The sequence below is a fragment of the Nicotiana tabacum genome, chromosome 9 (assembly GCF_000715075.1).
Source record: "Nicotiana tabacum cultivar K326 chromosome 9, ASM71507v2, whole genome shotgun sequence".
NCBI classification, from domain to species: Eukaryota; Viridiplantae; Streptophyta; class Magnoliopsida; order Solanales; family Solanaceae; genus Nicotiana; species Nicotiana tabacum.
Window position 1 is genome coordinate 102,913,537 of NC_134088.1, and position 23,209 is coordinate 102,936,745.

At 37.5% G+C, this 23,209-nt stretch overlaps 3 protein-coding genes across 4 annotated transcripts; 2 read left to right on the forward strand and 1 right to left on the reverse strand.

Moving 5' to 3' along the window:
• The first annotated feature begins 701 nt into the window (after positions 1-701).
• LOC107790704 (protein BUD31 homolog 1) lies at positions 702-4,716 on the forward strand. 2 transcript variants are annotated; one of them, XM_016612660.2, is made up of 4 exons: positions 702-980; positions 3,579-3,679; positions 3,756-3,943; positions 4,029-4,716. In XM_016612660.2, exons 2-4 carry the CDS (start codon positions 3,586-3,588, stop codon positions 4,182-4,184), a joined length of 438 nt encoding a protein of 145 aa, XP_016468146.1. In that variant the 5' UTR covers positions 702-980; positions 3,579-3,585; the 3' UTR covers positions 4,185-4,716. The 2 variants fall into 2 exon arrangements, with proteins under 2 accessions (XP_016468146.1, XP_016468147.1); XM_016612661.2 differs by having other exon boundaries at positions 751-892.
• Positions 4,717-7,149: 2,433 nt separating this feature from the next.
• On the forward strand, positions 7,150-14,889 carry LOC107790706 (pleiotropic drug resistance protein 2-like). Its single transcript, XM_016612662.2, has 20 exons — positions 7,150-7,940; positions 8,337-8,457; positions 8,716-8,804; positions 8,925-9,009; positions 9,108-9,398; positions 9,487-9,577; positions 9,663-10,563; positions 10,654-10,814; positions 10,895-10,998; positions 11,080-11,236; positions 11,317-11,397; positions 11,841-11,989; positions 12,108-12,440; positions 12,527-12,817; positions 12,901-12,984; positions 13,246-13,379; positions 13,494-13,721; positions 13,809-13,980; positions 14,096-14,350; positions 14,450-14,889. Exons 1-20 carry the CDS (start codon positions 7,558-7,560, stop codon positions 14,720-14,722), a joined length of 4,383 nt encoding a protein of 1,460 aa, XP_016468148.2. The 5' UTR covers positions 7,150-7,557; the 3' UTR covers positions 14,723-14,889.
• Positions 14,890-15,862: 973 nt separating this feature from the next.
• On the reverse strand, positions 15,863-21,940 carry LOC107790707 (uncharacterized). Its single transcript, XM_016612663.2, has 3 exons — positions 18,742-21,940; positions 17,105-17,412; positions 15,863-16,541 (listed from the first exon to the last, which is right to left on the reverse strand). The coding sequence occupies exons 1-3, from the start codon at positions 21,312-21,314 to the stop codon at positions 16,195-16,197; spliced, it is 3,228 nt and encodes a 1,075-aa protein (XP_016468149.2). The 5' UTR covers positions 21,315-21,940; the 3' UTR covers positions 15,863-16,194.
• Positions 21,941-23,209: the final 1,269 nt, after the last annotated feature.

Sequence of the window (23,209 nt, forward strand, 5' to 3'; positions counted from 1 at the left end):
TTCCAAAACCTCACCGGACCTGAACCAATTAACCTGGTAAGTCATAAAGCAACTGTAAAGTATAAATTGAACAGTAAATGAGAAAACGGGGTTGTAATACTCAAAACGACCGGCCAGGTCGTTACAATAAGCAAGCAAAGTATCTATGTAAAATTTTCCTCAAATTATTTTTTACACAATATAGACAATTAAATATATTATTTTGAATCAAATCAGAGTTACATTTAAAAAGTTTTAATTTAAACGAGGACTGAATATAGACAAAAGAATATAATTTTTCCACAATTAAATATATTTCTTGAATTAAATCGAATTTATTTGTAAAAAGTTTCAATTCAAATTAAATGTCAACTACACACAGATTAAACAGTACATTCGTGATAATTGATAAAAAATGAATTCTAAATCTGATATTCATATGCTTGAATCCTACATTTTTTATCATATTCTGGGTAGTATTAAGAACACAATCATTATTTCAGTAACTTATGATTTTTTAAACTTTTATTTTATAGTAACTAAAATATAATTTTTGATATCATATTTATGTATTTGCTTAATAAAATTTATATTTATCGAGATGGGGTACATGCGCAACACAGGTAAGATGAGACTTAGACGGAGGCCGTTAGAATTTTAAATGAGACAAAACGGCTTAAGCACATAGCATAATGGAAAAGTAGACGGGGCGGGTTAATTTTAACTAACATACATCGCATATTTTTTATGCGATTTATGTAAAAGTAGAAGGTTTTTTTCCCTAATCTTCATTGGCCCATTGCCCCCTTTGTCCGCTATCAGAACCCATCCCCTAGCCCCTTCGCCATTTTCGCCTGTGGAACTCCATTTTCGGAGCTTCAAAATCAAACACCAGTTCTGGGCTTCAGCAAAGGTAATTTCTGTATTCAACATCAAACACCAGTTGTAGACTGTCAATTCGCCCTTTCCAGATTCCACTCCATCTATTTCTGATTTTTTAGGTAAGTCATTAACTAATATATTCATATTGTTTATTATATTGATTTTAGGACAATATTTCTGAAGGTTTTCCCCCTTTTTGGATGCTCTTAATTATGTATGATATTTATTATTTTTTGTGGTGTAAAATTGGTGGTGGCGACTTTGCTCTGTGGTTCAGATTTTATTGTTGTGAGTTTGTACTTAGAAAGGAATGAGGATAGTTTTAGTAGCAACATTGGACTTCTGTGCCTACAATAGAAACGTTGGACTTTCCCTTTCTGGTGCATGAGTCTGCTCTTTTATTAGCTCTTATAGCAACATTTTGCATTTAAACAGCCCCCTCTATTCTGTGAAGACCATCAATCACTGATATCTTGTAGAATTCTTTGTGCTAAAGAGAAGGTAACTTTTAAATTTTTTCTATTCACAGACCTCTTTTAAAGTAAAAGATTTTATGATGAATGACTGATACTTTGACTAGCCAACGACCTCAACCTCCGAACAGTAAAAAGTGAAAAAACTGGGAATGTAAAAGAGAAATATACAACAACATACCCAGTGTAAACCCACGCTGGGTCTGGGGAGGGTAGTGTGTATGCAGACCTTACCCTACCTTGTGTTAAATAAAGAAGTTGTTTTCGGAAAAATCAAAGCAAGTTTGAGAAAAAAAAACAGTAGTGAAGTGGCCATGTTGAAAATACCGGAGAAAAGAAATAGTAACGACAACAAAATAATAAGATAACAGTAGTAAGAGACAAAAATTAAGGCTGGGAATTTTAACTTACGCAAGTGCATACTTTGGGAGAGACCATAAAAAAGAAAGAGACTTGTTTGTAAGTTGATATTTCCTTCTGTGTTCCTGTTAACCATGTAGCTGTTAATCTGGAAGACATTTTGTAAGTTCGAAAAAACTGAAAGGGAGGACTCCTATATATGCAATGTCGCCTGTTCAAATTCTTACCGAAGTTGAGAAACAACTGGACTGCTTAAGATGTGAAAGAAATTAGGCTTATTTTATCAAATGCTCCACACTGACTAAAGCAAAAACCAATGGAGGATTAGGAGTGAAGAACCTAAGGATTCGTAACAAGAGACTTCTGCTCAAATGGCTGTGGTAGTTGGATGGACAATGGTGTACAAAAGCTCTACATACTTGTTATGGTGGCTGTATGAAAATAGATTAGGAATCTAAGTTTGGAGTCTTCAGAAGTAATTAAACTAACGGTAAGCTTTGGTAAAAGGAGTAGGCTTTGATAGGATAAGTGGCTCGATAAATGTAGACTGGGGGAGGTGTTCAATTCCTTATCTGTATTGTCTGGTCATTGACTTAGATCGCATGTTGGCTAACTGCCTGAATGATGATGTTGGATCCTGCAGTTTAGAAGAGATCCACAGGGCTGAAAGATGGAAAATGTTAGAGGGCTGATATTCAAACTAGAGAATCTACAGGACCGAAAGCTGGAAATATTAGTGTGCTCATTTTCAAACCAGTGTTTTAAAAGGCGTGGGCGTAAGGCGGGGCGTTTTACATATGCCTCAGCGGGGTGTAAGCCCCATAGGTATTTAATTTTTAATATTTTATAACATAATATAATGACAGTTAATATTTATAAACAAGTAAAATTGCATAAAAATTGAAGAAAACTATATATATGTGTGCTCCATCCCCACAAAAAACTAATCAAAATAATCTATTATACGTTACTTACAAGCACAAGTAATTTGAGTCTAAAAGAATAAAGTTTTCTATATGGAGGAACAAAAAGGATGATTAACCTGCACTTTGAATTTGCTGCTACGAAGAAAAATGTAGTTATCTTTGTATTTGTAAAAAAAATTAAATATTCGTTGCTTTTGAGTGATATTAGCAGACTAGCGGACAAGATAAAAAATTGGAAAAACCATGAATTAGGGCTTAAATCAATAAAAAAGGTCTTTACTTTTAAATTTAATACTTTTGAGTTCCTTTTTAAACCTTTTGAGTAATTACCAAACTGACTTTTGAGAATTTGGGTATTATATGAAGGACTAATTCAACAAATTTTGTTTTAATTTGAAAAAGTTTCTAGGGCTTACTCCTTACTAAAAAAAACGCGCCTCGAACGCCTCTTGAGACTTTCGCCCCACACCATCGCCCCGGGGCGTTTTTGGTACGCCTCGCCCCGGGGCTCGCCCCAGAAATGCCTTTTAAAACAGAGTTTCAAACTAGAGTGGATCCTACTGAGGGAAACCAATATGATTCCAATATCAGCATGAAGGATGTGAATTTCTCATTTAAGGCATGTTATGAATGGTTTCTGAGAAAGTATGCTTGAATAGTGGTCCATTCGTCGAGGAATAGGATTTGGAAAGCAAATGGTGCTGCCTAAAGTGGCTGGTTTCGGACAAATAGGTTTAAGTGAGGAATGTCTAACACATGACAACTTGCAAGATTCATCTATGCACTAGATGCGTTTTACTGCAGAGAGCAGACTGGATCAATGAAGCACCTATTTCTGTGAATAAAATACATACTTGATTTGATAATAAAGCAGATATGGTATGGGGCTGTTACTACTCCCTTCACCTCGTCTTGCAGATGAAATAAGTCTCTTATTTTATTTTATTTTTATTTGCAGCTGAAAAATGCCTAGAGTCAAGACAAATCGTATAAAATACCCCGAGGGTTGGGAGCTGATTGAGCCTACCCTACATGAGCTGGATGCTAAAATGAGAGAAGGTGGGTAATCTTTTTTGTCCTATTTTGTTGATGGGAATTTCCAGACTATTAACTTCTGTTTTCTGGGTTTTGAAAGCTGGCAATGACCCTAATGACGGTAAAAGAAAGTGTGAAGCACTCTGGCCCATATTCAAGGTTGCACATCAGAGGAGCAGATATGTTTATGACCTTTACTATGGAAGAAATGAAATATCTAAAGAGCTGTACGAGTTCTGTTTGGAACAAGGTTATGCAGATCGCAACCTGATTGCAAAGTGGAAGAAGGTGATTAGAAGCAACTTCCTTTCGAACTTAAGAAATCTGTCTGTTATATTTAACTCTTTCCTGTTTTCTGTGTTTTGACTTGCAGCCTGGATATGAGCGTCTCTGCTGCTTGCACTGCATACAGCCTCGGGATCACAACTTTGCAACTACTTGTGCATGTCGTGTTCCCAAGCACCTTAGGGAAGTTGCTGTAATAGAGTGCGTACATTGTGGATGTCAAGGCTGTGCAAGTGGGGACTAATTGTTTTCCTGTAACTGTATGTGAAGAGGTCTGATTTTTCTATCTTGAAAGACTATGGCTTTGTCGTCTTTCTGACTTTTCAAGGCATTAGAAACCTTTGTCTGTAGCATTTTAGCTGATATACATGACTTGCTTTATTGGAAATGTTATCGTGTGTCCGGTAGATTGATTATTTATCGGACCAAGTGAGTGCAAGGCAGGTGATTGGTATGCACCATAAGAAGCTTACAGCAACTTGCGTGGTCAGCAAAAGTTTGAGCTCATGGCTGCTGAGTGGAATCTAATCTATGGCTTGCTTGAGGACCATGGTACCTCAATATTTTCTAAATCTGCTTTTGATGATCCATCGTTAGAGAGGACCAAGGAGATTTAGTGATGGATTATTCAATCTCTGACCTTTGAAAGTTTTGTTTCTTTTCTGTTTTCGCCAAAAACAGACTTGTGACCACTTGCCAACTCTAATAGGCAAACCACCCTCAATAATGTTTGGATGTTACTGGTGATAATGGGACTGCAAGTTTCTCTTTTATCTTCTATTAAGACTTAAATGTAGTTAATGCTGAATGAGTAGTACTCGATGCAAACTCGTGGTTGTGCAGGTGAAAAGAGGGATTGATTTCTTATTGCCTGCATCAGTTTCGTGAAAGATACAGCACTACGTTCAAGCTAACTGAAAATATGGGACATCTTTCATACGTTTGTATTAGTATCACTGTTTTCGGGTTGTGGGATAAGAGAGAATGGATTGATCCTGGTTATGGTGTGTGTATGTAATAGGAGAGACTTAATTTGGTTATCTGCTCTCTCTTGGCATCTGCTATCCTTCCATGATAATTTAGCACTAATCATTTACTCTTTTCATTTTGCAATGATGCTCGATATGGACCAAGGGTCTAGCCTTCCAGTTAGAGAACATTGAAGGTTGGTTGCAGCAGATAGATGCCAAGTTTTTCAGTCAATTTTTTTGAGGGCTTTGGTGGGGCAAGTTGACATATAAGGGTCAAGCAAGATTTGTTTAAACCTCATTTTATGTGTCTGTCCTTCAAATGTTTCACTTGACCAACACTTGACTAATTAGAGCAAGAGTGAAAAAAAAATGGAGTATAATTTCTTGTTTCTTTTATAACATCAAATCTTTTGAAACAAATTCAGTCTGCCAAGATGACTAATATATGGGATACTTGATAAAAACGGGCCATTGTGTGATACTTAAATGCCCTTGAACCTTATTATAAGGTGTTTTTTTCAATTATGGTTTTGAGTGTTAGGCTTGATGACATTATAAGCTGGGTGGGATGCATCTGAATTGGCGAAAACAACGTTTTGTATAGGTTTATTTTCACTAAAACTCAGGAGAGATCTCTTTAATCTTCGGTTAACCTTTTTGGGTACATAACCTTATTTACATGGGACTTTAAATCTGCATCTTTGCGCCCTTTACTTATATGGGATGGTGCGTCATTACATGATTGGTTAATGACAATTTCCAAGACCTCAAAGGCTTACTAATCGGAATTCAATCAAAAATGAAAATTTGATTTTTCTTAGTATTCGTACTCGCACGTGCTTTCTAATACGTTGCTGGTGGGTGACTCGGCAGGGGAGAAGAGGGTGGAACATTTACGTTCACATTCTTTTTGGAGAAGGAATGAGCCCCTAATCCTAAATAAGTAAGAAAAAGGGAAAGAAGTTGATCTTTAACTTCTGCATATTTCCAATTTAATGGCTGTCCTTGTCCCCGAATGGACAAATAGCACAAGCTCTTAATGTAAAGAAACCCACTATTAGGAGACCAAAAACAATACCATATAATTAAAAAATTTACGCCGTTGCAATTTAGCCATTTAAGAATGAGGTAAATATAAACTATGACAAAATTACTGTTTATATAAACAACAAACCAAACCAATTACAAACAATGACATAATGTTACTCTGATTAGAACCCAAAGCAGTTAAATTGTGGCTCGTGAGTGTGTGTTCATTGGCAAAGCAACATTGATTTTGATGCAGGTTTAAAAATATTTGTAGAATTAAGTGGAATAAGTTCCTCAATTCTTGTTAGGGAATTATATAAATCTATGAGTAATACTGATGAAAAAAGAAATTGAGATTGGTAGTCTACAAATAAAAAGGACTCAAAGTTGGTGAAGGAGAGGAAAAAAAGGACAAAAATATGTTGATAGATTAGGCTAATTTGCATTATATAAACAATTATCTATTGGTAACCTAACTTTGGTCCTCTGCTTTCAAAAGTGGAACATAACCTTCTCTCACAAGTCCACAGTCAACTAAGTTAGACTAATCTCCATTTAGTTCTCAAATATTGTCACTCTCCCTATTTTAATCTCACGGATTTAGGTATTATATACGTCAAAAAGTATAAAATCAGTATCAATGCTTGTTATGAAGAATTACGTTCTCCATTTAATTATATGTTAGTCTAAATTAAAAATCTATAGTGTTACTATACATAATTTAATATCAGTAATTTTGACTCGAAATGCACACAATCTAGTTACTGATAGCGTAAATTAAAAATCTATATTGTCAGTATACATAACTTAATATCAGTAACTTTGACACGCTATATAATTTACACTATATGTATATATATATATTCACTAAATAATTAAATTTGAACCCAATAAATTAACGGTAGAACTTGAAAGTTGAACCTAAAAGTTAAAATCCTGCCTCTAATCTCAAGGCCAAGTGTTCTGCCTTACTGCCTACCTTCCTCTCAAATGGCAAAATAACAGTTTAAAAGAGGAAAAAACTTAGTTCTTCCCATTTGACAAGAATTTTTAAGAATTTTTTTTAGAGTTTACTTTTTAGCTCATTTCAACCCTATAACTCCACCACCCCACTATTCTCTATGGGTTTGGGGGAGGAAGAAAGTAGTGTCTATTCCACCAAGAAGAAAAATAAGTTTATAAATATAAAATTTTCTCTCATTACAGTATCTCAAGAAAAGTCAAAAATATTGGTGAAGAGAATTTCATTACATGCAACTCTACCAAAGTTGCATTAATGAATTGAACATTTCTTGATAATCTTCTACTATATAACCTCCAAATATTGATCATTTCTTTTATCAACGTAACCCTCCAAAAAATCTTAGACCAAGAGTTCATTTTATACAACTGTGACATGCATGTGTACTTAATATTCTTGTTCATTATCCTTTGCTTATGAACAGCTCTCCTAAATCTTAATCATTCTTCTCTGAACCTCAAAATCTTGATCATTCTTTAGCAACCCTTCAAAAGTTTGATATTTTCTAATCTTATACATAATGCTATGTTATTGATGAGTTACTGTTAGTAGTAATAACAGTTTTGAGGAAGTAAAGAAAAGGGAAGAGTTAGAAAATGGAGGGGCCATTTTTGGGGGATGAGTTAGCAAGATTGAGGAGTAATAGTAGGACAAGTTGGAGATCGTCTCAGAGTATTAGGGAAGTGTTTGGAGGGCCAAGGGATGTTTTTATGGAGAATTACAGTACGCGGTGGAGGGAGATGGCGGAGGAGGAGGAGAAGGAGCTGAAATGGGCGGCGATAGATCGGTTGCCAACGTATGATAGACTAAGAAAAGGGATGATGAAGGAGGTGATGAACAATGGGAGGGTGGTTCATCATGAAGTTGACATGACTAAGCTTGGTAATCAAGATAGAAAAGTTCTAATGGAGAGTATTCTTAAGGTTGTGGAAAATGATAATGAGAATTTCCTTAGAAGACTGAGAAATAGGACTGATAGGTGATTTCTTTTTCTGGTTACTAATTCCGCTTATTATGAATAGTTACCTGTAGTTCTCTTTTAAGTGACTTGTTTTTACACTGTCAATGCACAATATTAGTATTATTTGTTTTTTTTTCTTCCTTTGGATGAAGGGCGGCCTTGGCGTAACTGGTAAAGTTGCGGCCATGTGACTAGGAGGTCATGGTTCGAGCCCTGGAAATAGTCTCTTGCAGAAATGCAGGATAAGGCTGAGTACAATAGATCCTTGTGATCCGGCCCTTCCCCGTACCCCGCGTACAGCAGGAGCTTAGTGCATTGGGCTGCCTTTATTATTTCTTCTTTTGATCATGTTAGAATTTAGGTATGATTAAGGTGCTGCATGTTATACTGATGAGAAATTTCACAATGGAGCAGGGTAGGGATAGAAATCCCAAAGATTGAAGTGAGATTTCAGAACTTAAGTGTAGAAGGAGATGCATATGTTGGGACAAGAGCACTTCCTACTCTGCTGAATTCCACCTTGAATACCATAGAGGTAAATGTTTTCCTCCTTTTCACAAACTTGTAATTTGTCATACTAATGGTAAGAACAGTACAGAAACAAGGAATAAAAGATGTGGTTGTCCTTTTTATGAAAATATTTTGTTAGTTATGGAAAAATTAGAATGAAGTTGAAAGAGTAAAAAGGAACTTGCAGTAGAATTATAATTGACCTTTCATTTGTTTATTAACTTAACATTTTTGACTTCTGATTCTGCGATATGCTATTAAGTTGAACTGATTAAATGAATAGGCTGTTCTTGGATTAATTCATCTCTCTCCATCCAAGAAAAGGGTTGTTAAAATTCTTGAAGATGTGAGTGGAATTATAAGGCCATCAAGGTATGCTGTTGGTTTCATTACTAATTTAGTTACTCCACTAATTAACAATTTCTAACACTCATAATTTGCTCTAATTGTCCTTTAGCTTCTTATTTATAAATTATGGTTAGTTTCTTTCAGAATGACATTGCTCCTAGGGCCTCCTGGTTCTGGAAAAACAACTTTTCTAAAAGCACTTGCTGGAAAAAGTGAAAAGGATTTGAGGGTAAGTTTATGCTTCTTGCTGTTTTCTTTGTTGGAATTGTTTACTCATATGCAAATGCATCCCCATTGACTTCCCCTAATCCCGCATTATATTTGCAGGTGACTGGAAAAATTACATATTGTGGGCATGAGTTTCATGATTTTGTTCCTCAAAGAACAAGTGCTTATATTAGCCAACATGATCTGCACCATGGAGAGATGACAGTTCGCGAAACATTGGATTTTGCTGGTAGATGTTTGGGTGTTGGAACCAGGTATGACTTATTGGTGGAGTTGTCAAGAAGAGAAAAAGAAGCCGGTATAATGCCAGATCCTCAAATTGATGCATTTATGAAGGCTACAGCAATAGATGGCCAAGAGACCAGTTTAATTACAGATTATGTACTCAAGGTCTGTAACTTAAGTTTCTTTTTTAGGTTTCAGCTTTCTTGCTTGTGCCAAAGCCCTTATATTAACTGTAATAGCCATTTCCAAACAGATTCTTGGATTAGATATTTGTGCTGACATCATGGTTGGAGATGATATGAGAAGAGGCATTTCAGGTGGACAAAAGAAGCGCGTCACTACTGGTATATGTCGGAGTCTTAGTGTCTATGAACTCATCACTGTTCACTGTATTTTCCTAAATGGTCTATCATTTTTTGCTAAATGAAGGGGAAATGTTGGTTGGACCAGCAAAAGCATTTTTTATGGATGAAATATCAAAAGGGCTGGACAGTTCCACCACTTACCAGATCATCAAGTTTATGCGGCAAATGGTTCACATTAACGATATAACTATGGTTATCTCCCTCTTACAGCCTGCACCCGAGACATTTGATCAATTTGACGATGTTATTCTCTTATCGGATGGTCAAATTGTCTACCAGGGTCCGAGGGAAAACGTTCTTGAATTCTTCGAGTACATGGGTTTTAGATGTCCAGAAAGGAAAGGAATAGCAGATTTTCTTGTGGAAGTTACTTCCAAGAAGGACCAAGAACAGTATTGGTTTAGAAAAAGCAGGCCTTATGTATATATATCAGTTCCTGAGTTTTCCGAGTCCTTCAATTCTTTTCAGATTGGTGAACAAATTATTGAGGAACTTACAATTCCATATGATAAGTATAGCGTTCATCGCGCAGCATTGGTGAAAAACAAATATGGTATCTCCAACTGGGAACTATTCAAGGCATGCTTCTCAAGGGAATGGCTGTTGATGAAACGTAGTTCTTTCTTGTACATATTTAAAACTACTCAAATCACTATTATGGCGATCATTGCCTTGACCGTGTTTTTAAGAACACAAATGAAAGCTGGCACTGTAAGAGATTCTGCTAAGTTCTGGGGAGCATTGTTTTTCAGTCTCATCAATGTGATGTTCAATGGGATGCAAGAGCTCGCGATGACAGTTTTTAGGCTACCTGTGTTTTTCAAGCAGAGAGATAGCTTGTTTTATCCAGCATGGGCTTTTGCCTTACCAATTTGGGTGCTAAAAATTCCCATTTCATTAATGGAATCTGCTATATGGATCATTCTTACATACTACACCATTGGCTTTGCGCCTGCAGCCAGCAGGCGAGTTCACATTTACTCAAAACAAAAAGCTGCATTCGTTTTAGTACACTATGATTGTGTGGAATGTACTAAGCTTTGCTTCCTTCTCAGGTTTTTCAAGCAGTTATTGGCATTTGTTGGGGTCCATCAGATGGCACTCTCTTTGTTCCGATTTATTGCAGCAGCAGGAAGAACACAAGTAATTGCAAACACACTTGGAACCTTCACTTTGCTTATGGTGTTTGTACTTGGAGGCTTCATTGTCTCAAAAGGTTGCAATTCGCCTCACATGTTTTTACCAATTTGCCACTAGTTCTTGGAAGTACTAATATTCGAGACTGTGTATATGCAGACGATATTCAAGATTGGATGATTTGGGGCTACTATGTGTCTCCTATGATGTATGGACAGAATGCAATTGCCATAAATGAGTTTCTAGATGATCGATGGAGTGCTGTAAGATCTGATTTTCCATTCATTTTTAGTTGAACATCAGCAAGGAAGAAGGTATTTTAATTTATTCTTCTTTTGTCACAGCCGACGAATGGTTCTCAACCAACAGTAGGAAAGACTCTTCTTCATGCAAGAGGATTATTTACCACAGAAACCTGGTATTGGATAAGCATTTGGGCACTTTTTGGATTTTCACTTCTCTTCAATGTTCTCTTCATTGCAGCTTTGACATTTTTAAATCGTATGTTAATTCTTCTATGATTTACTTTCACAACTCAACTGTAAAGAGATCGACATATTAACTCGTAGCATAATTCTCAGCTATCGGGGATACTAAAGCTGTCAGAGTTGAGGATGGAGACAAAAACAATAGTAGGCCACAAGAAACAGCAATAGTTGGAGGTAAGTAACTACTAGATTTCTGTTTTTGTATATTTTGTCAGCAACTTTTTCAGTTATCTTGATAAAATGGAAGTCAAATGGTTTGAAGTAATCAAAGACAACATAGAGCACTATAACAATAAATTTAATCAGTAAAACTATTTAAATTATTTAATACCTGCTTTAACTTGACAAAGTTCTGGTTCTATCCTTTTGAACACTGTTTTCTGAAATATATACAAAAATAATTGATAGATTTCTCTAACTTGTAGAGCCAGTGAGGAATAACTAAGCTGCTTTATAGTCTAAAGTTCGGACTTCTATCATGCCATGAAGTCTTCAAACTTCCATTTTTGCTGCATCCCCAAATTCTCATCCTTACTAAGTGTCAATTCTCTAAGTTTGTATAGTGCTAAAATAAGAGAGACAGAATGCGACTAATTCATCACATAATGATACCACAGATGTTCAGATGGCTCCAACACAATCTCAAGCGAACACCAGCTCTGTTATTCCTTTCCCGAATAATGAATCAAGAAAAGGAATGATCTTGCCGTTCCAGCCCCTTTCACTAGCATTCAACCATGTGAATTACTATGTTGATATGCCTGCCGTAAGTTCTTTTTTTCCAATTTAACTGATTTTTACTTTCGCTTTGTCGCTAACTGGAATACCACATTAAAAACAAATATGCTTATAGCACTCTAAACATGGAACTTTCGTTTTATCAGGAAATGAAGAGCCAAGGGGTCGAAGAGGATAGATTGCAACTTCTACGAGATGTTAGTGGTGCCTTCAGGCCTGGAATTCTTACAGCTTTGGTTGGTGTCAGTGGTGCTGGAAAGACCACTTTGATGGATGTCTTAGCAGGTAGAAAGACAGGTGGATACATTGAAGGAAGCATAAATATTTCTGGTTATCCGAAAAATCAGACAACATTTGCTCGTGTAAGCGGTTACTGTGAACAAAATGACATTCATTCACCATATGTTACTGTCTATGAGTCTCTCCTATACTCAGCCTGGCTACGTCTTGCCTCCGATGTAAAGACAGAAACACGAAAGGCAAGTCACAGTAACATAAATCTGACTTCACTTTGGTACAAACTCTGTATTAAAGTTTGACCAACCTTGTTCCTCTCCAAAAGCAGATGTTTGTTGAAGAAGTCATGGAATTGGTTGAGCTCAAACAGTTGAGGAATGCTCTTGTTGGGCTTCCCGGGGTGGATGGTCTTTCTACTGAACAGAGAAAGAGGCTGACCACTGCCGTTGAATTAGTTGCAAATCCATCCATCATTTTTATGGATGAGCCAACATCGGGACTGGATGCAAGAGCTGCAGCTATTGTCATGCGTACTGTTAGAAAAACAGTGGATACAGGAAGGACAGTCGTCTGCACAATCCACCAGCCAAGCATAGATATTTTTGAAGCTTTTGATGAGGTATCAATCCACTCTATCCTTTTTGCATATTCATAAATCCATTTTGTGAAATAGGTTGTGATAAAACCAATCTCTTGTTTAAGCTACTTTTGATGAAAAGAGGAGGACAAGTAATATATGCTGGACCTCTTGGTCATCGTTCTCACAAGCTGGTTGAGTATTTTGAGGTTAGCTTTCCTTCTATCCTCCTCCCTTTAAGTATATGTTTGTTCCTCTTATAATCATAGGAATTCATGCAATACTAAATTATCTCAATATTGTCTTGTCAGTAACTACTCCTTCCCAACTAGTCCTCAGAAATTTGAAAATGAAACTCTTTGAAATAAAAGCACTCAAGAGTGCAGTCACTACATTGATGAAGCCATATATAATGCCACATCTCTCATTACTCAAGAGGTTTTAATTACTTCATGTTTGTCATTCCATAGGCCATACCAGGGGTTCCTAAAATCAGAGAGAGCGATAATCCAGCTACATGGATGCTTGATGTGAGCTCCTCTTCCATGGAAGCTCAACTTGTTGTCGATTTTGCTGAAGTCTACGCCAACGCCAATCTTCATCAGTAAGTTCTTGTTGACACCACTAAGCTAATTTGTCATCCTAATTGAAGTGATTGCCTGATTTTTGTGAAGCTTCTTTATTGTCATATTAATAAGAGTCTCAATTTCCATTGCAGGAGAAATCAACTGCTAATCAAGGAACTTAGCACACCAGCAACTTGCTCGAAAGATCTCTACTTCCCCACTCAATATTCGCAATCCTTCATAACTCAATGCAAGGCCTGTTTCTGGAAACAACACTGGTCATACTGGAGGAATTCACAATACAATGCAATTAGATTCTTTATGACGGTCATCATTGGAATTCTGTTTGGTGTCATCTTTTGGAATCAAGGGAACCAAATGTAATCGGAAGTTTCTCTGTCTTAAGCTGCATTAAATCTGTGAATTCAAACTGAGAAATGTTGACGTTTATTTGTTCCTTTTAACAGACACAGACAACAAGACTTGCTTAATCTGCTTGGAGCGACTTATGCAGCTGTCATGTTTCTTGGAGCCACAAATGCTTCTGCAGTACAATCTGTTGTGGCTATTGAAAGAACAGTTTTCTACCGCGAAAGAGCTGCTGGAATGTACTCAGAGTTGCCCTATGCATTTGCTCAGGTATCACATAAACTTTTCATAAACATGCTTCATCTTTCCGACAAAAATTGACATTTTTCCAGTTGCTCAAGTATAGCAGTTTGGTTCTGAAAATTTGGCTTTCTGTGGTCTGCAGGTGGCTATAGAGACTGTATATGTTGCAATACAGACTTTTATTTATTCTCTTCTCTTGTTTTCTATGATTGGATACCAACGGACAGCAGAAAAGTTCTTCTATTTCTACTACTTCATATTCATGTGTTTCACCTACTTCTCAATGTATGGCATGATGGTTGTTGCTTTAACACCTGGTTATCAAATTGCTGCCATTGTCATGTCCTTCTTCCTCAGCTTCTGGAACTTATTCTCTGGTTTTCTTATTCCTCGCCCGGTAGGCCAACCTTAAACCAAACTATTAACAACCATTTCTTGACTCTAGATTTACTTAAACATTTACAAGTTTTTTGGCTTTTTGGTCATAATTTTACAGCTGATTCCAGTGTGGTGGAGGTGGTACTACTGGGCTTCTCCAGTTGCTTGGACAATATATGGGATTTTTGCGTCCCAAGTGGGAGACAGAACCGATGAGCTTGAGCTCACTGGTGAAACTGAGAAAATGCAAGTGAATCAGTTCTTGAAAGAATATTTGGGCTATGATCATGACTTTCTTGTAGTAGTGGTTTTTGCCCATGTGGGTTGGGTTCTCCTCTTTTTCTTTGTTTTTGCTTATGGAATCAAGTTCCTAAACCATCAAAAAAGGTAGAATGGGAGAAATCTCTCTGCACACCCTAAAGTTTCTCTTAGATAAATGAAACTGTCACCGGGCTAACCTTTAGTCATCCTATTCGAATGACTTAGTTAATTGTAAGTCACTACTATCGATGATTGTACACAGTCCCTTACTGAAATGATAGAGCCTTTTCTTATGTAGTCTTCTGATATATCAAATATTAAGCTTATCAATTTTCTTATATTTTGGTATTTCATCAACACATAGTTTAAATGTGACTATGTGCAACGTCACATAGTGTCGTCGTCTCTTTTAGAAGTTGTAGCCTCCTCTTTTTTATAGTTGAATACTTATCAAAATGTTGTTATCGAATGAAAGTAATATTTTATAGAAATTATACATAAATTCGATCAACATATGTATTTTTAAGAAGGCTAGTAGATCAATTTCATTGTATATACATGAATATTTGGATTCTCCTTGGATCGTGGGAGAGAAGTCACAAATTCAGAGAAAAGGTATATTTTGTATGTATGTTTTCTCTCTAATAATACGGATGGGAGGAATATCCCCTAAAATATTCTCTATAATACTTTCTCTCTAAAACTAGCTGTTACTGCCCTTTTAAAAGGAGTGCTCGTCCCCGTCCCCGTCCCTCTAAAAGTCGGCTCAACCTTGTTTTCGTCCTTCGTCAGATCACTTCGACCTCGTCTTCATCCTTTGTTGAAAATGGAAGGTAATTTTAATTTTAGGTAGAGGTTAATTTTATCATTCAGTTTTTGAAGGTTATTATGGTAAATTAACTTCACCTAAAAATCTTCATACTGATAAAATATGATTCATTAATATATTAGCTTTGATTACATGGGCAAAAAGCTATATTGCTAAAAAAAAGTTTATCTTTTTAGAGAAAATTACGCACCATTAATATCATCCACTATATAATTCCTCTAAACAAAGAATAATGCATATGTTGCGGTGGACCAGTATAGTAGGCTAAGAAGCACCAGTCCTCTAACCAAGGAGATTGCTGCACAGACATAATAAATACCTTGAGGAGATGAAATATTGCAGTAGATTTTTAACTTTATTCTTGATAACACTAGTGTTCAAACCTGCTTGTCTATCTAGATTATTTCACAAGGTACCTACTACCTCTCATCAACATAGGTACCAAAAAACCAAAAAACGAGAAATCATTTAGCATTTTGCCCCTATTGGGAGTTGAACACAAGTCTCCAATAGTTGAACGCTAGGCACAACCTTGGATACAATGTTACAGTAGAATCTAAAGTTGCAAGCCTCAAGCAAAAAGCAAGAATATATCCCTGATAAAAAAAACTAAAACACGTCCATTTCCAATCCTGTGATTAAAACATACTTTGCCTGGTATCTACTTTCATCGAGTTAGGTAGCAAAATATACTTAGCTAAAAGCAAATACCAAAGTACCTAGCTATCAGTCAAAACATATATTTTTGCCCTGCCAAGGTTCGCTCTTTCTTTTTAAGGTGCAACTGCAATATCCTTGATCTGCTTCTTGCTCCTCACAGAACTTCGTTTCTTCGTCTCAAAATCTAGTTTATCCAGGTCTTCTGCAATTCCAAGGTAACCATAAAGAATTTTTCCTACCTTGTCCGTCAATGCTTCTTTAGTTTCACCATCACTGCCTCCAGAGTGACCACAACTGATATGCTGGAACTCGGCCCTCCCGTGCTTCCTATGGGCATATATATCAGAGAGTCTTTCTGCTTCTTGCAAACCCGAGAGAGTAGCGCTAAACTTAACCATAAGAATACTCTGATTTGCAGGCTTACCACGAGAAACCTTGGCCTTCTCCCCAAAGCCCATATCTGTGACAAAGAGAGGATCAGAACAAAAAGGTTCAGAAAATAAAATAACTATGACCCAGACCTTTTCAGCTAACCTAGCAGATATCAGGATAAAAGCTAAGGAACGTCTGAAAATCTCATCAAGCAAACTTGCAATAACCCCGCCAATCAATTAAAAAATGAGGAGAATTATCATTCTTCTTAGTCCCTAAAGGAAGTACAGTAAAATAAAATATGCCTGAGTGCTTCATCAAGAATAAAATAAGTGCTTGAACGAGTTTGAGGTAAAAGTCCATAAGCAAATGAATTCGAGCCGGTAGTACAGGTATACCAGCAAATGTGTTTAACACCCTGAGTTCACAGATTCAGTTCAAAGACCAAGATACCCCCCCCCCCCTCTTTTTCCATCTTCCCTTTTCTACTTAGGGGTGAGAGGATGGTGTGGCTTTTTATTAGTGGAAACAAACAGACATTTCAAAAACTTGCTACCTATTCAACTCAAAAGACATGTATCATTACACCCCTCCCCCCAAAAAAACTAGCCAATATAGTATCATCTACCGCAAAGAAAAAGGGAAACCGACCTTTCAGTTTAGACTCGAGCTCTTCAGCTGATACAACCACACGTTGATCTGGATCGCTGTTCATCATGGAACTGTTATGGATGATAACAACTGGAGGCCAGATAATTAGATCTTCCTTCCAAGCCACAGTTTCAGCATCGGATAGCATTTCACGAACCCAACCACTGTTAGGAGCATCTGCACTCTTCCATCCCATCAAGGCACATAAAGCTTTGTGAAGACCTAGGTGCTGTGATTTGAGACCAGCCTTAGAGGATGTCAATGCATGAAACACGAGGCTTTCTGACTCTGCAAACTCTTCTGAATCTCTGAAACAACACAGAAGATGAGATTAAAAAATCAAGTAAAGTTTAGAGAACTATAACAAGGTCTATTACATAACTTCCGAAGAAGAAGATAAGCTATACATCAGAGTTAAGAATAAGGACAGATGGAACTTAGAAGGGAAAGGCAAGACTATATCCACAGAAAAGGCTCTTAACAGCCGAATGGATTGTGACTTGACTTACCAACCAAAAACAACCTCCAACATGAATGAATTATTTCGTAAGAGATAACAGATCTACAGGCCAAAACTTAAGTTCTTCATTCAGGTAGCTTTAGACAAGACTGCTCAAGAAAGATTTCTCACATCATCCACTAAGAATAAGCCAGTGGCTTCAGAAAAGCAAAATCCAAAGCCAACAAAGATTAACGGCACGTGAAGACTAAGCTAAGAACTATGCCCAGCCAATAAGGTCTAGAAAAGGTCACTAAAAGTTGCAAATGCCTTTAGCCTTGTACAGGTAAAAAGAACTCTTATTTTATCACACAGGAGACTCAACCATTAACTATGGTTAGATGGAGACATTTCTAATCATCAGAGAAAAAAATAAAAAGGATGCAAACTTCTATAGCTACTATTTAAATCTAAGTATCAAACGAACTGCTTCATCTATAGCCTTCCTCAAGCAACCACACCGCATGAACATCTGGTGTGTCAAATCCTGTATAGTTTCAGATCTGATTCTCCCACTTAGATGGAAATAGAAGCAGAGATTTTCTTCTGAGCTCAATAAACATCCACATCTGTATTTGATCTTCTTAGTAAGCACCATTTCACAGATAAGGGCAAAGGTACTAATACAATTAATATATTTGATAAGCACCTTATAAAGATAAGGGCAATGGTGCTAACTAGCCATATGGAGGGGAAATGCCCCTAAGCATCCGGTTATACCATTTTCCTGGACATCAAGACTTCTGACCTACATAATTAAACTTATTCTCCAACTCCGGAGTTCCCATTAATCAACCAATCAAGTAATCCTCCAACCCAAACTAGTAGGGTCTGACTATCCAAATCCTTACATATCCTTACATCCATGGCGCTGTATTCAGGCCCATTTCATTCCATCCGTGCAGGAAATGCACTTCCAACAGAGCTCATAGACTGAAGCAGCATGGAATGAAAAAGCCTCATCAAATGATAGAGCAGCTAATCTCATTATTAATCTTAGCCAACTGATTCCTCAAAAAACCAGTAATATGAATTACCGATACTTACTTGATCGCAGCAACAAAGTAAAGTACAAGTTCAATTAAAGAGAAGGAGGTGACTCCATCTATGAAAACATTTCATGATGTAAAAGACACACCTGCCACATACGAGGCACTTTAAATTACCAGCTTCCTCAGTGTATTTTCTTCTTTTAGCTGGAGTCTCATTCAAGTGCCTCATGAACCTGAAGAAGGCATTTTGGACCAGCTGCTTAAAATCCTTGGAGTTCTCAGGAGGTTCAGTTTTTGCTGGAGTAATAATACCTTTGTTGGGGTCATCACCTTGTTCAGCAACACTTTCATCTAAAACATCTTGATTTCTAGAGAACTTAGAAGAATTGAACTTTTTCACCCATGGTGGAGGCACGTAATTCTTTGCTACACGGGGTCCCAAACGCTTCTTTAGTGAAGGTTTATATTTTTTTCCTAGTGAATGTTCAATATCAAGATTCTGGTAACGTGGCCCCAACCGCTTCTTTATATCTCTTGCACCAGATTTATTATATTTGCTTGAACGACTTGACATGGATACTGAAAGGTTTCTGGTGGAACTAGTGGCAGCGGCTTTGTATGCCCTCCCATTCTTCACATATTTGGAGCGAGGATCATTTAGCCTTCTAGACATAACTGCAGAATCAGTATCCCTGCTGATCCCCATTTCATCAGCATCTCCACGGCCATGGGTTCTGTGTGCGCTCCTTACATCACTTGAACTCGTAATTCTAGCACCATGATTGCTCGTTGTGTCATGTTTTTCTCTAAGAGAGAGGTTAGATGGTCCAGGCAAGTCCCTTGCAATATATCTTTCACGAGGACGTGCCTCTATCTTCTTTAAACGGGGGTCTTGTCCTCTATACAAGGCACCAGATCTTTCTAGAAGATCATCATCCATCTGATACTCACGAAGCTCTCTTTTACGGGAGCTTTCATAGCCTCGATGTGTTTCATTTTCATACTGTAGGCGATTAGCCCCATAATCCAATATGTCCACATCTGGCTTTCTTTGGTCTAGTGCTCTGCGGGACTCAAAATAATCTGGGGTTGACTGTCTTTGTGAAGAAAAGCGAGATCCCCATGGCTTATCTTCCATTAAAGCCTCTCGATGAGAAACTTCATCATATTTGCCTAATCCCACATTAGTTCTTGCAACATCTTGAAAATGTGCTTCTCCTGAACCCAACCTCTTCCCATAGAATTCGCTAGACAAGGTATTAGGACTACCAATTTCACCTCTTTGAATGTCAGAATAACTGTATGTTTCACGCCTTTCCTCTGCTCGACCAAAGTATGACTCCGTGTAGTTCCTGAACCCACTTACTTGCTTTTCAGGGTCCAGAGAAGATATGGTTCCAGGAATTTTATCATATCCACCATGGTCAATAGACTCAATAGTCTTTCCACTATTCAGTCTACCTCCGTGAGAATGAATTTGGACCTCTTTACCATATGAACCGGTGATATCATCCTTAATAACACCAGGTGCCAAGGGCAACACGTTGGAGTGAGATGACGATATTATGTAATCAGAGTTTGAATATCGTGTGGACTTCAAGGAGTCCTCCATGTATATGTCTGTTGATGCAGGCACTCCTGCTTTACGGGAATGGAACCCATCTTGTAAATGGATTTCCCCATCTTTGAGGTGATCAGCATCCATATAACGTGATGGTAACGAGTAGCCACCACTGTTTCCAACGCCAGAGATTCTTGGCTGTACACCAACAGCAGACAGATGAGATTCATATGAAGAGTACAACGTCCTGTTATCAACTTCTGAAGGCATGCTTCCATCCACAAAACCAGAATAGGTCCTTCCATGATTTTCTCTCTCGCTGCTTACTCTACTACCACTAACTCCATAGTCGCTGGAGCCCTTCACTGTATCAAACTTTCGGGGCTTATCTAACAAATGACTCCATGGGTACTTTACGGAAGTTGGGTCCTCATTCCCCATGCTCTCCTTTATCTCATGCAATCTGTGTGAATGTTCACCAAGCATGTCAGTGTTTCCAGTGTTTCCTCTATCACGATCAGGGACTCTCAAGCTCTGAGATGGTGGCCCATAGTCTCTGTCCCCACCAACATAACTCAAGGGTCGGGCATTCTGCAACTCTCCAAAGTCTCCACTGCTGCCATCAATTCCCATCCTTCTTGACCTCTCAAGCTCGTGAAAGTACTCCCCTCTCGGTTCACCAATCATCTGGCCACTTGGTGAAAGGCGACGCTCCCTGCTCCGTCCACGCGGTGCATGCTGCTGCTGCTCCCAGTTCCGTCCACGCGGTGAATGCTGCTGCTGCTCCCAGTTCCGAGTCCTTGTTGGTGGCGTAATCTCCCTGTTCCTAATAGTCCTTCCTGGTGGTGAGTATTCCTGGTTTCGACTTCTCACTGGTGGTGAGCAATGGCGTTCACGCCCCTGAAATCTCCTCGGTGGAGAGTTCCTCCGCTCTCGGATCCTCATTGGGGGTGAATCCCTAATCCTCCGTTGAGACGAGTAATCCTTGTCCCTTATCCTCCGTCTAGGAGAGTAATCTCCCACATCCCTAATCCTCCTTGGGGACGAGTAATCCTTGTCCCTTATCCTCCTTCGAGGCGAGTAACCACGGTCCTTTGCCCTACCTGGCAAGCGTGGCGGTGGACCTTTAGCATCTCCTCCAAATCTCCTCTCCCTCATTATCAATTAAATATTAACAAAAGACCTCAAATTTTTTAACCTAAATCAATCCAATCTTTTTACAGTATGAACTTATGACCTCAGTATCAGCAAAAACACACTTTGAACAGCTTCCCACTTTCAATCAGCAAAATTCTTCAATAACAACAAAATACTAAAATCCCCCCAACTTTCAACCTAAATCAAACCAAACTTTTTATACCATGAATTTATGAACCTCAGTATCAGCAAAAAGACAACACCTTTAACAACTTCCACTATCAATCAGCAAAACTTTCTTGCTTCGCCAACGAGGATATAATCGTCAAAAAACGAAAGCAGCAAAACCATAGATCCAAAACCCTAACCCTAAAATAAATTAAACATTACAGCCAAAGTATCTTTCCCTTTACTGCTTTCTACCATACAATATATTCCATTCAAATAAAAGGGTTTCAACAAATTTTCTTTCGGATCAACAATCCACAAGAAGCGTGATTTATTAACTATTTCAAACCTTTTTTAGATGAGAAGATGAAGAAAAAGCCATTGTTTTCACTTCCTCTGATGATGAAGATGATTTGATTCGTTTCCAAAGGTTCGATCGTGGAAATTTGGGGATGCGTCTCTGTATAGCGTTAAATTGCGAGATTGATAGGGCGGATATGTGAATTTGGTGGGGCACGTGTACCACATTTCTGGGCCGAGTGTAATGGCCCAACCCAACTTTCTTGGCCCATAATTGGCTTGTCTAAACACAAATTATATAGCCCACTGTTTATTTTCTTAGTTCAATATTCATCGATTATATACTGATTATACACGACTACATATATTATACATTTATCGATTATTTAAAATTTAAGTAGTTGGATATGAGACTAATTAGATTAAGTTTTTCAAAGTTTTAACTACCTAACTTCTATGATTCAACCACCTTTAGGATTAGGAGCTCATATTCTATAGTAATGTGTCATTATTATTTATAATTGAGGACCTAAGTTAAGTCTTATTTTCACTTAGCAAAACCAAGAACAGCGCGTTGAACTAGTCATTGAATGAAATTTTGATATCCATGAAAAGATGGTCTGTGTGTTGATGGATTTAGAATTTTAAGTCAGTGAATATAAATTATCACTACACTCATTACTCTTTTGTAACAATGGTTACAAGTTAGAATACCTATATCCAATTTTAAATTTCACATATATATAATACGTGATATCGAGTAAAATAGAAAATAGAAAAACCTCATAATTATTTGGGTGTGTTACTAGGAAAAGGGCAATAAAACGAGGAAAACTTTATAATTTGAGTTCTATGATAGTAGTTTATATTCTAGCCTCTTTGTTTTCTAGCTAGGCAGAATGGCACATTACAAGAGGAATCCTTTAGTACAAGATCGATGACGAGAGAAATGGAAAAGGTGGCTACGCTATATAACTTGGGGTTGGGGTTGGGGTTGGCTTTTTAACAGGTCAAACACTTGAAATTTTTGGGGTTGGCTTTTTAACGTAAAAATAGCACGGGCTAGCCAGCTTTCGGATTGATAATTGAAAAATAGTCAGCGTTTGCAAAGTTATGAAAAAATAGCCACTATTTTGCTGCAACACGGAAAGTTCCAACATAATATACTGGAGATTGGTGCACCTGTGTACGAACTTCCTGCATATTATGCGGGACCGATATATTATACTGGAACTCCAGTATATTATGCTGAAAGTCCAGATATTATGCTGGAATATTTTCCGGATTTTGAACAGTATTTTCCTTCAGATTTATCTTTATATGAAAGTGGCTAAATTTCGATTACTTTTGAAACTGTGGCTATTTTTCAATGGCCACTTATAAATCTGACTATTTTTGAATTTCTCCCCTTTTTAACAGGTCAAACACGTAAAAAAAATTTTATTTGA

What these genes read in the sequence shown, in the direction of transcription:
- LOC107790707 (XM_016612663.2), bottom strand. Translation starts at nt 21,314, where the DNA reads ATGAGGGAGAGGAGATTTGGAGGAGATGCTAAAGGTCCACCGCCACGC. An exon ending in AAGTGCCTCGTATGTGGCAG is followed by an intron (nt 17,413 to 18,741) that starts GTGTGTCTTTTA and finishes GTGTTGTTTCAG; the next exon opens with AGATTCAGAAGAGTTTGCAG. An exon ending in GCTCGAGTCTAAACTGAAAG is followed by an intron (nt 16,542 to 17,104) that starts GTCGGTTTCCCT and finishes TCTTTGTCACAG; the next exon opens with ATATGGGCTTTGGGGAGAAG.
- LOC107790704 (XM_016612660.2), top strand. Translation starts at nt 3,586, where the DNA reads ATGCCTAGAGTCAAGACAAATCGTATAAAATACCCCGAGGGTTGGGAG. An exon ending in GGATGCTAAAATGAGAGAAG is followed by an intron (nt 3,680 to 3,755) that starts GTGGGTAATCTT and finishes GGGTTTTGAAAG; the next exon opens with CTGGCAATGACCCTAATGAC. An exon ending in TGATTGCAAAGTGGAAGAAG is followed by an intron (nt 3,944 to 4,028) that starts GTGATTAGAAGC and finishes TTTGACTTGCAG; the next exon opens with CCTGGATATGAGCGTCTCTG.
- LOC107790706 (XM_016612662.2), top strand. Translation starts at nt 7,558, where the DNA reads ATGGAGGGGCCATTTTTGGGGGATGAGTTAGCAAGATTGAGGAGTAAT. An exon ending in AAAGTGAAAAGGATTTGAGG is followed by an intron (nt 9,010 to 9,107) that starts GTAAGTTTATGC and finishes TTATATTTGCAG; the next exon opens with GTGACTGGAAAAATTACATA. An exon ending in TGCCCTATGCATTTGCTCAG is followed by an intron (nt 13,981 to 14,095) that starts GTATCACATAAA and finishes TGTGGTCTGCAG; the next exon opens with GTGGCTATAGAGACTGTATA.